Here is an 18,924-nt window from a genome sequence, read left to right as displayed (position 1 = left end):
TACAGCTCTCTGAATTTATATCCGGGGAATGTACTCGATGTTGTGCAAAACTCTTTGCAAAGGGACGATATGGTCGCCGTGTCGGGTCGTTGTGCTATTCAGTAGTGTGTCATAATCTGGACAAGCTGTCACCTTGCCTTTTGCACCGAAGGCCCTCTTCTCAAAGGTGGCTGGTTCGTCAGTCTAATTTGGAAGTAAGGGCTTTTGGGCTAAATAATGGTAAAGTTTGGCGGTTGGCCATTTGGTGGCACACTGTTGAGTGACGCTTCTGCCTGGCTCGGCTTTTATATTGGCTCACTGCAGAGAAAGCTTACGTTCGAACGGGCTAGTCTGATGAAATATGAGACTGGACCAGGTTAATATCGAGCGGAATGTAAATCACAGGCTTTGTCAATCTCAATGACAAGGACTGTGATTCGGGCGACAATGTTGCCTTACTTGCTTTCATTAGTGTAAGGCCTAAGGGGTGAGACGCAGCCGTCCTCCCAGTGGCTTTCTGACAATCACAATCTAATGAAGCGAGGTTGACGCCAGTCACTCTTTGCTTTCTGCCCTAGAGATTAGCTGATCATTTTGGTACCTAATCATAGGGATCAGTTTGCTCGCCTGGAGTGGCTCGTGTAGAGCGTAAGGTAATAGGTTGAGAAGGAGTTGAGGTCCTGAAAAGGGCTTCAAGATTTTAATGATGACAGGGTAGTACAAAGGATCCCATGATCTGTGTGCATTGATCAGAAATGATCACCCTAACTGATGAAATAGGGGAATAACATCGTGATTATCGTTCTAGGCATGTAAATAGCTATTACGCGTTTCGTCCTTATTCTCTACGTGGATTTTCATCAGCACAGTGAATACTTTCATGGCCGATGTGCACTATGTTTTGAAATGGAAGGCGCACTTATGGCGTGAATTAATTTTTCAATCGGACTTATACTAGTGATAAACGTAATTTGATTAATTTTTGGGATTGAAGACTGAAATTCGACGGATTCGACACGCAAACTACGATTGAAAAATTTAAATTTACTTAACTCGTGATATACTAATACCATTCAGTGACACTTCTGTCAGTATCTTACACTTTTAATTTTTTTTTTAATCTTTTATACTCTGTATGACAAAGAATTTAACGAACGACAATCGAGTCGACTTAAGAAAAACTCTGTTGAGAGTTCTAAGTGAACTAATATGACTGAACGAATCATTTTTATAGTCATTTTAAATACGTCGGGTTAATTCGGGCTTTGATTTCAAATACCCGCCCAAACCCGGCCCAACCCGAAATTCATTTTTTGAAACCCGACTCAGAGCCAACCCGAACTACTCACAACCCGCCCGCCCAAAACCCGACGGGCCGGATCGGGTTTGCGGGTTACCCGAATCTTCGGGTCAACCCGCTCATCCCTAGTCGAATGACATTTCTAGTGAGAAAAGTGGAGCTCTTTCGCTCCCGTGTGGAAAAAAGTAGAATTTCTCTTACGTGAGCTGTCACTTTGTTTATATTTTCAAAAATGTTTTAACGAATTGACGTTTTCGTTTAATGGATTACAACGGTTTATCACACCAGGAACACATGAAAAACATTGTGTTCACCTCTGAGAGAAATAGGAGTAAAATTACACAAACATCGCTGTTGTTGTTGAAAAAGAGCGGTCGGAAAATAAATACTTTCTCACCTGAATGGTCAAATTATCCCAAAATTATCACATTTTAGTTGATTTTTCTTTTCATATTTATTTCGTGGACAAAAACGAATTTTTGTTAAAATACACCTGAAAAACATTGTTCACCTCTAGAAGAAATAGGAGATTCCAATAAAAGCTGATTGTGCGATCAGAGGGAATTGGATATTCCTATTTTAGGTTTAGATTTTATATTACGAAACAAAAGAAAAGTTTCGTCCTCAGTGACGAAATAAGTGAAGACACAGTCGTTTCCTACTAAATTCTCGTTTATTCAATTCCTACATCACTACATCACGCTCACGAACACGAAATTATAAATTTAATTTTTACAAAAACATAATTTAAACGAAATCCCCGTAAATTTACCCGTCACATCTGGCAACGGAACCTTTCGCGTTTCCGGTAAATTGACGAAAACGAAAAGAAGCAGATATGCAGCCGCAACAAATAGCACAGCCGACGAGCATACATACGTAATGCCGAATCCAATGCCAATCGACAGTAGAACGATTTGGAATAAATTCTCGACACAATTGGCTAGACTGAGACCGATTCCCTTTTTAGCCATATTGAGTGCTTCGCCGGAGTACACGTCGATTGTCATCAACGTTCCCATACTCGAAAATAATTCGAAAGCAAAATTGAAAATGATTGGAATCGTTTGACTGGATGCTACGTATCCGATGGATAGAACGAGCATGGCAATGAAACTTGTCCGTACGCTCCAAGAGAGCGAACGTTTGCGACCGGTACCGTCAATGACAAATACAATGACCAAACTGAAGAGAAATCGGATGGCAGAGAGAAGGAGCGGCTGAAATGGATAGTCTTGCAGTGAAGTGATCGTTGCTTTGGCTAAATTTATTCGTGTAACGTTCAGCGGATAATTGAACACGATAACGCTAAGCATTTTCAAAAATAGCAGAAAATAGAATGACGACAATCGCCAGATGCTTCCAACGAATCTGGAATCTCTCATCACCATATCTTTCAGGCCCTGAAATTCGTCACGAATTTCGGGTGTGATGTACTTATCATTCCTGAACTTGACTAGATTCTCTTGACCATCCAAATCATTACCGACTTTGATTAGGAATGCCGGCGATTCATACGTGAAGAAATGATGAAGGGGTAACGCTACGACGGCCAGAGCTCCGGACAACACTCCCATCAAATGGACGATTTCAATTTGTTTTTCGGCGACGGTAAATGGAACCATTACCGAAAACAGTACAATACCAGACACGAAGCCCATGTGGATCAGGCTGATTAGTTTTCCACGATTTTGATTCGTTGATATTTCGGCGGCGTAGATCATTAGGGCAAGATATGCAGTACCATGACCATATCCTGATATCACCCTGGCGAAGATTAACGCAACCACCGATCTGGCGGAAAAAATTGTTATAATCGAACCAATTAGTTGAGCAGCGATACCAAGTCCCTGCAACAAAAAAAAATATTTTCTTGGCAACGGTAGCCTTCACATATTGGTTCCGGAAGAGACGGTGGAGTGCAGCGCAGCAGCAATATCATCTGTTATTGACGGTGACAACAAAATAAGGAGTGTGCTTGTGATCTCTTTGAGACTTTATAAATAGCAAAATGGAAAAGTTGTAGCAAAACTAATGAAGTAAAAGATTTGGCATCGGCAAAATGAAAATATTTTGAACGAAAGAAGTAATAGATACTGCCGCGCCGTTATGATTGTTGTGTGTGAGGTTGATCGGGTCTACGCATACAATCTTAAGTAAACGGCTTGCCATCTAGCCTTTTGAAGTACTTGCTGAAGTTGTCGCAAGAAACATTTTCCTTTTACATTTTTTGTAGCTACTTCAGTCGGGTACGCCATTTGTTATCGTATCGACAAAGACGACCGAAATAAATGATGTTTTCAGACTCTCTGTCTTCGTTTCCCTTATATTACAAAACGAATGACAAAACAAGTACTCTGCATCAACTATCCGTTTATAAAAGTTTAAGAGCCTAAAGCAACTTTCGCGGTGTGCGAGTCAATCCGAAATGTAGACACCGAATGATTCCTATTGCAATCACATCCACTGCTCCCTAATAAGTCCATAAATTTATTGCTCTCTATACTTACAATGACTTTACGTCTTCCCAAACTGTCCACAAAATATCCACTGTTAAATCCACCAACGATCGATCCAATAAAGAAGCCAATCTGAACGAACAACACTTCGAATACAGTGGCCTCCTCCGCCCAGGCCTGACTTCCGAATTCCCCATTAAAAATCGACCATGACACATGCATGCCACTGTTTATCATCAATAAGATTCCTGTACGAATAGTAAGAACTCACTCGGTTTCCGTTTCTGTTCGAGTGGCATCGAAAGCATAAATGTAAACAAAAAGTGTTGTTTTTACCTCCGATTAGAGACCTCTCTTGATGCCAGTTTCGCTGCCATTTCTGGCATCTCGTTTTGTCTTCCAATGGTGAAAATCCGTCCTCGATCATTTTTACCAAATTTTGGTCATTTTTTTGGTGTAAAATGATTTTTTTGGTTTTTATTTGTTTCGTACACGAACTGAATCAAAAATTATAAACGAACCGAATAAAGTAGACCTTCGCTGATAAATGAATTAGAAAATTTGATAAAGTAATTCGTTTTGGGTATAAATTTTTTATCAGAATTTATTTAACTGATAACCTTTTTGGTGTACGTTAATGACGCATATATGGGGCATTCCAGGGAATGTGGTGCTAGCTGTGAGACATTTTCTATTTTTCACAATTTTTTTTTTCACAATCGAATAGTAACTGTTATAGGTATAAGAAGTCACTTAGCTTCCATCGTTGATATCATACCTTTTAAGGCATTAAGATTAAGATGTAGAGCGTCGTTCTAAGAAGACAATAAAATGTGAGTCCAAGGTATAGAAAACAAAACACGGACAGGTAGGGAGGAACTATAAAAAAATGTATAGAAAAATCTGACGTTTTTCTTTTATGAATGTCCTAACCCTTGTGATTAGAAATGTCAGTTAGTTTTCCAAGCACATCACGGTTACAGATTATTGGTTAGGAAATTAAAGATCGACGACGAAACAAACCAATCACCATAGAAAGTCCAGACGTAGTGCTATTGGAAATCAGTGAAAAATGAAAACTGGCTTCAGCACAACTAATCTTGGAGTGATCCATCGGATGCATGTATGTACTGGTACAGTGTACACTCTACACTACACATAGAGTGAATTGCTGATAGTAGACAAATCGGGTAACATTTTGTGAATCAATTAATTGAGTAAATTTCATTTTCAACGTTGTGTTGGATTGCGCATTTTTAAGTGACTCTTCACCTCACATGATGATCTTTATTAAGACGATCAGAGAAAATGTCTGTAAATATAATATTCTCGTTATAAACTGTGGCTCTGACTACCTTCACCGTCGGCTGTGCTCCCTGTGATCGAAATACCTTTTTTACCTATTTTTTAAATTTCACAGTACTGATAGGGTAAGGGATAATATTAGGGACGTTTTGTATTTTTGCTATTTCGGGTTCTCGTTCTGTTTGATTTCTAGCTTTAATTTCCCCACCAAAATGCCTTCAATGTCTCGGTTGGCCTGTTAATATGCCACAATTTTTTTCAGCACTTCATTCTCTGCTCTCTATTTTTAAGTGATATAACTTCACTCTGCAAACTATCCATGAACGCCATAGTAGAGTGAAGTTGGTTCACAAAACAATAGTTCACTGACTGACATTAGTGCATGTTATACGAAATTCTATGACATTTGTGCTTTAGTTTACCAACAGCATTCCTCTATGGTTGTTAGAAAAGCACTTCAAGCATAAGTGGTACTCTAAATAGGGTATATCGAACCAATTTTGGAAAAATTCGTACAAAATAGTACTCTATTTGGCAGCTGTCATTAAAATCTCTTTTGCTTGAAGTGCGTTGTTGTTACAGATCTCTTCAGTTGGCGAAAATAGTGACAGAAATGTGTCAAAAAAAAAACTTCAAAATGTTGCATTAATGTGTTTCATGAATACTTAAAATGAATGCAAATGAATTAAGACTGCATTCAGACTAAAAAAAAAATCATCCTTTTACTTCACCGACATTTGTGTTCAAACAATAGAAAAGAGGCGTGGTTTACGTAAACGGAGGAAACATTGCTTGCAAACGGATGAATTTTTCTTGAGTGTGAATCCAGCCTAAATGAAGTGAAGTCCCATTCGACTGAAGTTGGTTGCATAAGCCTTACACTGTAAGGTCGGTTCACCAACATTAATAGCCGATCGGCGAAAATTTGTATCGATGTTGATGAATTCCTTTCTGGATCTTATACTTACCCATTTGGATGTCCACGTAATTGAGGCTTAGAGGCCGAAATCGTAACGTCTTCTTTTAATAGATTTTTCATACTTACCGGTAAATGCAGAGAAACGATAAGCGCCTCACACCTCTCTGAGGTGCTGCTTATCAATTCTCCGCACAAGTGCGTCTTAGAATTTGAATTTTGAGTGAATGGGTGGGTCCCTATGTAGAACATCTTGAATGGCGACGATTCAATGCTGCGTTAGTTAGACTCTTCTTGCCTTCCATTTTGATTCAAAGAAGCACATCTTCGGAAACGGATATCCTGGGTAAAGATAGATATCACAGATCCCTCTATGTAGACGAAACGACGTCCATCACATCCAAGAAGAGACAAAAAATTGCAAAAAAATTTGTGTTTTTCAAAATTGATAATTTTTTTATTAAGAATTAAATTGTCATAACGCTAACGTATGTTTTGGTTTTGAATGTGAAAATAAAAATCTTTCTTTCGACTCCTTAAACGTTTAGGTACAATCTACCTATACAATACAATGATACAATATAACTATTAATGATAATTAGGCTTCATGTTTTCATCTTCCATTTTACAATGTACAATTCTCGATTTAACAAAAATATTTTAATTTCGCTTAATTTACTAATCTAATTTAGAGTCATCCTCTTAAACTGTGTACAATATTTAACATAGATTTCGATAATAATAAATGTATTTAAAGGCTTAGTTGTAGGTATATAATATGAAGAGAGTGTAGACAGTACTCTTTCTAGATTTTCTTCTTATTTCAATATTTATAATAAGTTCATTTTCTAGTATTGGCACTTTAATTTTCAATTGTATGTAAGGCACATATTTGATTTTCTTTTCATTTTTTTGTCAATTTCATTCATTCATAACAGACTAACATTTCAAAATTTCCATTTTCAACTTTAAGGTACATTTTTCGCCAGTCGTTTCTAATCAACGCACTCCAAGAACAGCCAAAAGAACGAATTTAAATAAGAGGCATCCACGACGCAGAATTTAAAAATTCTCATTGAAAAATCTTTCTTTTTATGTTTGTATAAGCTACTGCGTTACGGACGTTCCATACAAAATAAGAGGCCAAATGACAGTTTAAAGAATATGTTCCTTCGCCGGTTCTTGGAGTGCGTTGTTCTAACGCATTGGATAATAAATTGTTTGTAAAATTTCACTAAAAACAAATATCCATTTCTGAACTAAGGAATCTAGTCGTTACCGGGGAAGATTTCATTTTGCTGATTATAAACGGTAAGCGTATCCATTCGGTCTCAGAGATGGGCTACAAAAAGTTTTTTTTTAAGTATACAAATCAACTAATGATCGGAATAGGTTGACCGAGGTGTACCGTTGTTTTAATCAAAAACCGATTGCATTTTCATGAATCCAATTTTAAGAAAACATTTTCCAAAATTTTCACGAATTTTCCAAAATTTTCAGTAGCTTTTCCAAAATTTCACGAATTTTCCAAAATTTTCCAGAATTTTCCAAAAAAATTTACGAATTTTCCAAAATTTTCATTAATTTTCACGAATTTTCCAAAATTTTCAGTAGCTTTCCCAAAATTTCACGAATTTTCCAAAATTTTCCAGAATTTTCCAAAAAATTTTACGAAATTTCCAAAATTTCCATTAATTTTCAGGAATTTTCCAAATATTTCACTAATTTTCCAAAATTTTCCAGAATTTTCCAACAATTTTCCAAAATCTAGCAAAATGAGGTAAAATCTGAAAAAATATTTTCACAAAAAAAGTCCCTGAATTTTCATAACAATTTCTTGTGTATCCTCCTACCCAAATATATGAGATGTCCCCTTTAATTGCCGGGGGCAACCAAGTCAATTCCTATTAATTAATTCAAGTACTTTGGTTGCCATCTCTCCTAAACATTCACATCTCCATTTCGTAATTAAATTAAAAAATGTTGAGCTTTTTTGGGGGCTACAAAAAGGCGGTTTCGTTTTGATCACATATAAGTGTCTCGCCCTTGAATTAATTAAAGAAAAAAAAAATTAAAAAGTTTCGTCATATCCCATCCGGTAAATTTGAATAATTCATTTCGTTTCAAATGAGACGCACCGAATTGATTAATTAAAGTGAAAATTTTTTCAATTTTGAATCAATTGAATTGTCTTAGAACATTCCAACGCGATAACACAGTGAGTGTTAATCAATTAATTCAATGGCTCCCCGATCCATTAGAGAATTATAATGTGCAATGCAACCGAGGAAAAATAATTCATTTTTTATTTATACTAAAAATAATGGAAATTTCCTGACGATTACGTGTCTGACATAATTTATGAACAACAACAAAAACATGCGCGCTTTTCATATGGTGCAGGTGTTACTCTTTTTCTGTTTCAGTTAATTGAATATTCCAATTTCGAACAGTTTTTAATTTTCCCCGTCGGTGCCAAAATGTCTAACGTATTTCGTTTGACTATTTTTAACAGAATCAAAGAACTTTTCGTCGTTCGAAATGAACTTTTTTTTTCTAATTTTTTCTATTTTTCGATATTGAGCATTTGGTGTGTGCAGAGATTTATTTAAAGACCGAGAAGCAGTCTTTTTTGTTGTTGTTTAGTAATAGAGAAAAGTTATTGTATTGACGTAGGTTGTAAAAACAATTATCATAAGGTGTGTTTCTCAAAAGGTGTATTTTCAGAACGGGTTTATTTTGAACGATTAAAGTCGTTACATTTGCAAAGAAAAACTAGAGTTAAAAAAGAACATTTTGGCTCTATCGAACTCAGGTTTGACTGTATTATGAATTAGCTCAATACAGAAAGGAGATGTGTCACATCAGTGAATTATAGGAAAAATGAAACTTTTCTGGTGTAACTCCTTTTGACGATTTGAAATCAATAACAACTTCAATTGACATCGTCATACCATAGGACGTGGATTTGTGCAATATTTCACAGAACTGTCAATGATCGACGCTGTCGGCAAGTCGGTCTTCTGTCACTTCACGAACAATATTTTCATGGACAATGTGATCAAAAATTTAAATTTCCCAACAAATGGAGCTGAACAAAAGGAGTTTGTTCATTTTTCTTATAATTCGCTAATATGACACGTTTTCTTACTGCATCTTACCGCATTTAGCAATTTTTATTGAAACAGAAGAAAATTTCATTTTTGTTATAATTCAGCAATGTGACACATCCTCGTTCTGTATTTAGCTATTCCTTTTCGATATTACAATTCGAAGATAGAGAAACGCTCCGATTGAATGGATGCTTCAAATTAAAAAAATAGATTGAGTATGATCGGTCATTAACTTTTCGGCTTGGAAATGATTTGCAAATTAAAGAAAGGAAAGCAAAAAAAAACAAACAAACAACCGAGGAATTTATTGCCAATCAAAATTTATAATTTAAATTAAAGAAAAAAAATCGAACCAACTGATACACGGCATTTATTATACGCAACATAAACACTTTTTAATTGTCAGCTTTACGCATAAAATTTATACTAAGCAGTTTGTAGAGTTGCGAATTCAATCTTTTTTTGTGACTGTTCCTTTCTTGTTAGCAAAACTTTTTTTTTCTTCTTCTACCAACTTCAGACATTCATTAATCCATTTCAAAATAATATAAATTGATACTACGAAGGTATATCCATCCATAAATTAATTAATAAAAAAAAGATTTCATTGAAATTGTCGCGCTATTTAATCAGAAGAATGAAGAATGAAGCTCGAACGAGAAAAAAAAAAGTTTTTCACTGAATTGGAATTAACATATCCATTCATAGTTTGCGACAATCCTAATACCAAAAAAACTATTTTTTTTTTCATTCCAATGCGTGTGCACAGTTTGACGGAATAAATTACCCATTCGGTTTATTATTGCGTTCCAATCGAAGCGATATATAAACGCGTCGATTAGGTTTTGTAATAAAATCAAACACTGCGCCAATTGTCGTTCAATATTATTATCGACGCAAATTAATATTTTAATAAAATTTGAATTGAACGAAACCGCTTATTTGATGGACGGATTTTAATATGTATATGGTGCAGAGCCGGAGATAATTAGGGGCTAGAGCCCTTGCTAATTATTCAGTTAGTAAACGGATAAGGCACAGAAATTGGCTTGCCTAAAGCAATTTTGCCTAAAAAGCTCATTTGAGTTAATTAGACCTAAAGTGGCAAAACGCTCAAAATTAGATCAAATTTACAATATAAGTTAGTGGGCAACGTCTTCGGGTTTTTCTAGCATTGGGCTGTTTTCGGGCGAGCTTTTAAAATAATTGTGGGCATCGAATGTCATGGGCAAAAAAAAAATATCTATAGTTCGAGACGGGCCTTGGACTGTGAGCAAAGAAATTAGCTAAGCCCATAACCTGCTCATCTCTAAGCAGAACTACCTTTCTTCCTGTGAGCTTTTATCGTCAACTCAAAAGCTACTTCGCAATGAAAACCTAACGTGTCGGGATTTATTTTAATCAAAATGGATCAACCCACTCTGAGACTGATTGATTGGCTCAGTAGCTACGGCTCAGTTGAATATTACGGCTCAACGGTAAAACGCTTGCCTCATTTCATTTTAATTGAACGAAATTGTTTGTTTTTTTTCTTCTTCTCTGTTTGCGATTACCAAGCCATTCATCTCGATTGATGAGTCTAATAAATTGCATTTGCATAAAATGTAAAATTAGTTATTTATTGTCGCGCTAAAATTGAACTTAGTTGAGGGAAAAAAATCATTTAGCAGCAGCAGCAGCAATAACATTTCGTTTATGCTACACATATACTAGCAATAATGTCGATGGGATAGAGTGTTTAGTGTGCGTATAATATACAATAATATGCCTAAGATAGATGAACACACTTAACATATAAATTGAAGATATTAAAATACCATTAAAACTGGTTTTACTGGAAATGCAACTTTGATTTTATTATTACGCCAAAATGACTAAAAATATACAAAACACAAAAAAAAATGTTCAAATGATCGCGGGCTCATTGATATGGGTGGAAACGTGTATGAGTGTTGCTGTGTATATACTCAATTGGATAGCAGATGATAAATTCATTCAATGGGATATTTTATGGTCAAACATTATCTCCACAGCATTGTGAATGAAAATGTTATTCGCTTTTCGAGACAGATGAATTTCTGTTAGTTTTACATTCCAATTGAATTGTCAGATTTACTGGGAGAATTAGATTGTTGGTCATGCGAAAATTCTTATTTCATTCAGCAGGAATAAGCCAAGGATTAAGCAATCAATGAATTTCGATCTATTTTTGCGAGATCTTGGAGGGTTGAAGCAACTGTGGGCATTCATTAGAAATTAGAATAAACAATTTGTTTTGTAAAGCTATGCCACACGACAACTAGTTTGGAAGATTTCAAACCAAGCATTTCCGATCCGGAAACGGAATTTAAATTTTGAAATCTGAACGAAAGTTTTTACAAATATTTTTGTTGTTCTTTTGGTGAAATGAAAATTAAATGGGACCGGAAAAAGGTGGAAAAACAACGGTATGTGAAGCGTATAATCAACTAGTGGTGCAATGAATTTTTTTGGAACATATTTTTCATAACACAGGCGAGAAAGAGCCATTTTCTCACCTCTGCTTATAATTCAGTAGCTTTTGTTGTGAATTAAGTTTTTCATGCCTTGGGCATAAATTACGATATTTTTGTCGTGCATGAAAAGTTGTATACGCATCTGTTGTGGACGGTTTATTTTAGGCACTTTCGCTTGTCGGCTCAATTGCCTAAAATATACCGTCGACAACAGATGATTAAATAACTAATGTTGACATCGTGAGAAAGTTCGAAATTTCATTTTCTTGGGATTACAACCCAAGAAATGAAATCTCACACTTTTCTTCTCTCGGTGAACAAATAACTATTATAACCCTAATGTTGATTTTAGACAATTTTGTTTGTTGTGGCCTGAGCAGACTAACGGCTACATGCAAAAATTCCTAAAATCAATCATCCAAGACATATGACAATTTAGATTCAAATGGACGAATCCTAGTGATGCAATGGTATATTACTATACAAGAGAAGGAATATGATATTTCGTATCCAGATGAGTAAAAGTGTCCGAGGTCTTTAGCCCGAGGTACTTTTACTCATCTGGATACGAAATATCAAATTATTTCCCGAGTGTAGTATGACATTTTCTTTTACGAAGGAGGGAAAGACTTTTCCCTAGGGACGGAAAGTCCATTTTCCCTGCCTAGTAAAGGAAAGTATTTAAAGTAAACAAACTCGGAGTAAAAATGAAAAGTTAGATTTTCGTGAAATTATTGACCTCAGCTTCGCCTCGGATCGTCACGAAAACTTGACATTTTTCAAGTTTTCATCCCTAGTTATATGTAAAGAGCAAATATATTCCAGCAACGTTGAGTTGACTATTGTGAACATTTCGTTTTACAAATATTTTGGAGCACTTTACCGTTAGTTAAAACTTTACCGTTAGTTAAAACTTTACCGTTATTTCACTCAATTTTTACCAATTTATATGGGAAAATATATCGGAAATTCTATTACATCTAATGGTGAGCCCATGTAAAATACTGCTCAAATATTACCATTCATTATGTAAGTAGCTAATAGAAATGGAAATGGAAATTGAAGGAGAAAAATTTAATTTCTCCGCTAGACACGTTGGTAAACCTCGAAGAAAATAATCTAACAAAAGGGGTTCGTCTTCATTTAGTTGGAAAACTATTCCAACAAACGGTTTTGTGACGCTGTACATTGTGTTTAAAAAAAAATCTCTTCAACCGAATCTTCATCAAACGATCTAATCAAACTAGATTCCCGTCTTTCTTTCGATTTCGAAAATGTACCAAAAAAAGAAACGAAAATTCATTGTAAAACCTAGGTAATGTTTTAATGATAAATAGCTTTTCATTTGTTATATATATAATAGAGTTGTCCTATGTCACTAAAATATTATAAAATTCTGTTTTGTTCTAAAAAGTTTTTTTTCTTTTCTCTTGAATAGATATCACATCATTTTAATTATATTAAAAAATCAATCTTTCCACAAATAAGTTTTTTTTTGTTTTTTGTTAAAGCTAAGTTTTGATTTTTCTTTCACTAAAATCTAGTCCTTCAATTTGTTTAAAAAAATATTTTTTCTGCTTTTCAGTGAGCAATTTTTCGTATTTTCTTTCACTTTTTCAAGTATTTTAACTGGGACTTTGCACATTAAAAGGTAGAGTAGTAGCTAGAAGGACGCGAGAACAATCGGTTACAAATTATGATCAAAAATGAAACTAATTTTTGGCATGAGAATTCACTGACAGTATGACCTAAAAATAGGTTCAAAATTAGAGTCTAAGTTTCAAAAATATTTTTACGAAAAATCTAAGGAAAAATTCCTTTAATTTGAACCAATAATTTGTCATTAATACCAACGACCTGTTGTGAGCTTAAAGCTTTTCATTACTTTCATCCAAACATAGGAATCTTTCATTGGAAATAAAAAAAAAAGTTCAAAGCTCGAAAAAGCTCCTCTGTTATGCTTCGGGTTAAAAATCGAGAAAACGGACCCACGGAACCCTTTCCACGTAAAGCGAATTCCTTTTCGTCGGCTTTATAAGCTTTAAGCGCAACGATCAGTTGGAACTTAATTGTTAAGAGCTTTTCGGTAAACCATTTTGTTTCACATCGTCATTCCTATGGCCGATTATTCACCACCTCTCGCTACTACCTACAACTCTTTCTACTGGTTGAATTGAAATTCATGAAAATTAGTGCGGAGAAAGAAAATTGTTTCTAAAAAATAAATTCCCCCTTGCTCTACGTAAATGAAAAAACTGTCTCACCCGGCAATTTCCATACAATACTTATGGGGCACGGCCCTTTCATCTCCCCGACACGACATTTCGTAGTAATAATTGTCGATCGGTTGGAATTTAAAATCAATTGTATAATCAAATGACCGTTTTGTCTCACCGGATTCGCTGCTCGTGCTGTACGATGACGATGCACTGTCGTAACCGGACACGGGCGATCCATAACTGCAGCATATGTATGTCGATGAGGTGGGATACGGTGGGCTCGAATAGCTGTACATCGACGATTCTTTGACATTGCTGTTGCAGTCATACTGATGCGGCGAACAACTGTACGTTGAATAGTTCTCGCAATAATTGCTCCAGATGATGGGATCTCTCTGTTCACTTTTGCACTTTTTTCCATCATCGTCGTCGTCGTCATCATCGTTGTCCAGATACGGTTTGAACAGTTTGATCGCTTTGGCTGGTTTCACCGTCCACTCGTCCGTTTTCCTATCACTGTCGTCGGTGGCCTTTCGCTTGCGGCAACTTAAATCCATCGCCTTGTTACACACATTGGTCAATTCCACCAAATGTGTGCCATCGGTCGAATCAGTTGCTTTCTGCCACACACTCTGGCCACTTTCTACATCATTTTGCCAAACACATGCCCGCGGTGATGGTGTTCTAGATTCGCAACATTCATTTTCTCGACTACGACTACGAACTGACAAATCAATCGGTGTAATTGGCATCGGCGACAGATCATAGTAATACGACTCGTAATTGTATGTGATTTGATTTTCATGAAATTGCTGTACATGTTGATGATGTGTTGGCGGTGGTACTATCGATGTTGATGGCGTTTGCTGTTGCAATTGCGGTACATAATCCACAAAATGTACGGAATATTCATCATACTGTTGCTGGTGCTGTTGTTGTTGTTGTTGTGGTTCAATGGGTGCAGTGAAAACGGGCGAACTAGGTAGACTAGCTGACGGCGGTATGTGCTCGTACGAAACAGGTGTATAGTCGATCGTATGCGAATGAACGGGCGAAAGAAAACCAGTGTTGGATTTATTACTTGTTACAGCGACGTTCTGTCTGGTTATATCCAAGGCCAGATGAAAATTGACTTCACCATTCGTTTGTTTCGAACTAGCGGTTTGACTTTGATTCACCACCGATGGGCCAGCTTTCGAGCAACTGTTCACCACCGACGATCGTAGATTCGTTTCACATTGCAGCCACTTTTGAATTTGTCGTCGGTGAATGCCGTACTTTCTGGCCGTTGCCCGTTGATTTCCTTTACAGTCACTGTCATTGCGATAGGAATCCAGTACCTGTAGCTTGAATTGCGGTGTGAACATTCGCCGTGAGCCCATTCGGGATGGATTGACCACTTGATGGCCGTCGACCGATTCGTTACGTGCTTTATTACCGATTTCGATTTCACGTTTAACCAGCGGATTTACACCGTGCGCCATTTTTTAACGATAGACTTAGCTCAAAAAAATAATTTAAAAAAAATTCGAGTCGCGCGATTCACTTGTGATATTATATTTGTCTCGTCAAATCGCCAGCGAAATGAAGCAAAAAAATAAAAATCACAAAAACTGAAAACTATTTATTTTCAGGCAACTCTCTTGAGCAACACATGAATACGTATAAACGAAACACACAATCTAACGCACAATTGTACGATTATTAAAGGCAATGATAAAATATGAAAACAAAAATTTTCTTCCAACGAAAATTAACAGAAAAAAAAAGTTTTTTTTTAATTTTTTTTTTTCAACTTTCTCACAAGTATTGCTTGTTGCAAGACCTCATTCTGAGTTATGACTAAACTGAACGTATTTAATCTTTTTTCCTTCGCCTTTGCTTTATGTATTACGAATTGAATTTATCAAGCCAATTTACACAAGTGGAGAGCGAGACGGCGAAACCAGTGTGCGCTCAATTACAGTCGATGTGCGAGAGCATAGCAACACCATTCCCGTTTTCATTCAACAACACGATCCATTCATCGAATCATTCCGAAATGTGTGCGGTTAAACGAGACGCCAACACCGAATCGAGTCGGTTCTTAGACCAGCAGCGCCTACAGGTCTGACGATATCCGTTTAATATAACAATATTATATGTGAAACAAGTTCTGATGCAACGTTGCCAGATGGACTCTGGTGTGTGTCTATATATATACATGTATATATCGACGAAGCGATCATTCGAATCGATTAATCAATAATTTTTCAAAAAAAAATAATAATTTTTAATTCAAAATAAATCATAAGTTCTCGTGTTCAGAGATATTATTTCTTATCACCACGCAAAGTTGTTCCCAACAACCGAACAAAGACATTGGTTAATGGAGAGGAAAGAAAAAAAACCGAAAATTTCTGGTTGGACGATAAAATGCTTGCTGGTAAAATTGACAACAATGTAACCGACTATGGCAGACACTATGTCGCCTGCCTGTGAGTTCAAAACCAGACATAGCGTCGCTAGGCTTTGGATTTTAAAATAATATTTGAGTTTGGTATAAAAATCGTTCATACTCATGGCATGCATATACAGCACGTTAGGTGGTGTTATATAGATCTATATATATGCTCACACGTTATATACGTATGTCGTATGTATATAGACACTTGCAGAGAGATATTTCTTTCTGGGATGGTCGAAAAATATTATGTGTTAAATATGGTTGGTTTATAAATCGACATTTATAACAGAGAGACGATATACCTATAACTATACACACAGTTTTTATGGTCGGGTTGTAAAGATTGAATTTATTTTAATAATGCGATTTATGTAATGTTTTAAATGGGTGTACATGCCATACCGACACAGAGAGGTGATGCGTGTTTTTTTTTTGCTGCTGCTGCTACTCTCGTTCGTTTAAAAGAAAAACTTGTCAATAAACTGCCGAAAGGAAAAAGTTGCTTCTTCACATAACAATAGTCACCCAACACAAAACTTATTACAATAGAGGGCCAATAAATTATGAAACAAACAAAACAACGAAATTGTTATACTTGCCCGGTAACAATGAGTTTCGGTTTTTAATCATTTTCGATTGCATTGTCAGCAAGGTTTTTTTTTTGTCATTGAACCTAGTCCTCTCATACCTTTTGCACGAGTAAGTTTTCTTTAGACCTATTTTTAAGTGCCTTAACCTGTTACAGACGGCTAGCATGTGACCAGTATTATTATCGGATCTATTACTTCTATCGATGAAAGTATTTTTAATCGGTTGATTTCAAATCTTGTACTTCACATTTTTTAACATGCATTTGACTATATAAGTTGCCGTATTACCCAGAGCGGGCTAGGGAAAAATTTTCGAGTGTATTATCGTCGGGGACGATAATATCGTTTTTGAAACGTTAATATCGTCGCTGTGACGATATTATCGTTTTCTGTAACAATATTATCGTCCGAGCGACGATAATATCGTATTAGACGACAATAATATCGTTTTCTGCACGATAATATCGTTTTCTGCAACAATATTATCGTCCCTGCAACGATATTATCGCCCATGAAACGATATTATCGCCGATTGAAACGATATTATTGTTTTTGCGACGATAATATCGTTTCATGCAATAATATTATCGCTTCTGCAGTGATAATATCACCCGTGAAACGATATTATCGTCCAAGAAACAATATTATCATTTCTGATATTATATTATCACCCGTGAAACAATATTATCGTCCGAGCGACGATAATATCATATTATAAGACAATAATATCTTTTTCCGGACGATAATATCGTTTTCTGTAACAATATTATCGTCCGTGCAACGATATTATCGCCCATGAAACGATATTATCGCCGATTGAAACGATATTATTGTTTTTGCGACGATAATATCGTTTCATGCAACAATATTATCGTTGCTGCAGTGATAATATCACCTGTGAAACGATATTATCGTCCTTGAAACGATATTATCGCCGACTGAAACGATATTATTGTTTTTGCGACGATAATATCGTTTCATTCAACAATATTATCGTTGCTGCAGTGATAATATCACCAGTGAAACGATATTATCGCCCATGAAACGATATTATTGTTTTTGCGACGATAATATCGTTTCATGCAACAATATTATCGTTGCTGCAGTGATAATATCACCTGTGAAACGATATTATCGTCCTTGAAACGATATTATCGCCGATTGAAACGATATTATTGTTTTTGCGACGATAATATCGTTTCATTCAACAATATTATCGTTGCTGCAGTGATAATATCACCAGTGAAACGATATTATCGTCCTTGAAACAATATTATCGCCGATTGAAACGATATTATTGTTTTTGCAACGATATTATTGTTTTTGATACGATATTATCGTATCAGACGACAATAATATCGTTTTTCGGACGATAATATCGTTTTCTGAAACAATAATATCGTCCTAGCAACGATATTATCGTCCATGAAACGATATTATCGCCGCTGCAACGATAATACACTGGGAAATTTTTCCCGTCACCCCCAGAGCTTGTCATTATTTTTGTCGTCGTTATCGATAACAGATGAACAGCCGCATATGACAGGTTTTATCGAGAGTAGACGAACACAAAATCGTTATCGTCACTAGATGTGAAAAATGGATTTTCAATTATTTTTTTTCGGTCTTCCACCTATTTCGACCTTGACCAACACATTTCTTCGAGATTTTTGTTAGCTGTATTAGTCCTTCTCTACTAACTGGAGTCCAATGCAACAGAAAAAAATTAAAATTCGGAAGAAGTTTGTCGAAAAAGTTTAAAATTGAGGCAAAATGGTTACAAGGGTCGAAATGAAGGTATTGCTACGGAATGACGAAAGAAATTTAAAAATGAAATTTGAGAGTTGAATGGCGTGAAGTTGAAAATTTGAGTTGTCTGGCACGAGTGGTCTGGCACGAGTGGTCTGGCACGAGTGGTCTGGCCTTTCAACTAAGCCTACCATCGCTAGGTCCCTTCTGCGGCTCAGAATCAAAATTCGTAGAACAAAATGTTCTTCGGATTGGATAATGTAACAATTTGACAATCTGGCTGATTCGATCTTATATATAGCAAAATGTATGCTAAAACATATGAAGTACAAGATTTTGTACAATAGACGATG

General features: G+C 35.9%; 2 protein-coding genes across 2 annotated transcripts; both read right to left on the bottom strand.

The window, feature by feature from the left end:
- Positions 1-1,932: 1,932 nt before the first annotated feature.
- LOC119076074 (glucose transporter GlcP-like) lies at positions 1,933-4,296 on the bottom strand. Its single transcript, XM_037182723.1, has 3 exons — positions 4,075-4,296; positions 3,790-3,986; positions 1,933-3,129 (listed from the first exon to the last, which is right to left on the bottom strand). The coding sequence occupies exons 1-3, from the start codon at positions 4,163-4,165 to the stop codon at positions 2,005-2,007; spliced, it is 1,413 nt and encodes a 470-aa protein (XP_037038618.1). The 5' UTR covers positions 4,166-4,296; the 3' UTR covers positions 1,933-2,004.
- Positions 4,297-13,165: 8,869 nt separating this feature from the next.
- LOC119076070 lies at positions 13,166-15,670 on the bottom strand. The gene has a single exon (XM_037182714.1). It carries the CDS (start codon positions 15,268-15,270, stop codon positions 13,828-13,830), a length of 1,443 nt encoding a protein of 480 aa, XP_037038609.1. The 5' UTR covers positions 15,271-15,670; the 3' UTR covers positions 13,166-13,827.
- Between the last annotated feature and the right edge of the window lie 3,254 nt (positions 15,671-18,924).

The sequence above is a fragment of the Bradysia coprophila genome, unplaced genomic scaffold, assembly GCF_014529535.1.
Source record: "Bradysia coprophila strain Holo2 unplaced genomic scaffold, BU_Bcop_v1 contig_232, whole genome shotgun sequence".
NCBI classification, from domain to species: domain Eukaryota; kingdom Metazoa; phylum Arthropoda; class Insecta; order Diptera; family Sciaridae; genus Bradysia; species Bradysia coprophila.
This window is presented reverse-complemented; position numbering and strand designations above follow the sequence as displayed.

What these genes read in the sequence shown, in the direction of transcription:
- LOC119076074 (XM_037182723.1), bottom strand. Translation starts at nt 4,165, where the DNA reads ATGATCGAGGACGGATTTTCACCATTGGAAGACAAAACGAGATGCCAG. An exon ending in AGAGAGGTCTCTAATCGGAG is followed by an intron (nt 3,987 to 4,074) that starts GTAAAAACAACA and finishes CTATTCGTACAG; the next exon opens with GAATCTTATTGATGATAAAC. An exon ending in TGGGAAGACGTAAAGTCATT is followed by an intron (nt 3,130 to 3,789) that starts GTAAGTATAGAG and finishes TTTTTGTTGCAG; the next exon opens with GGACTTGGTATCGCTGCTCA.
- LOC119076070 (XM_037182714.1), bottom strand. Translation starts at nt 15,270, where the DNA reads ATGGCGCACGGTGTAAATCCGCTGGTTAAACGTGAAATCGAAATCGGT.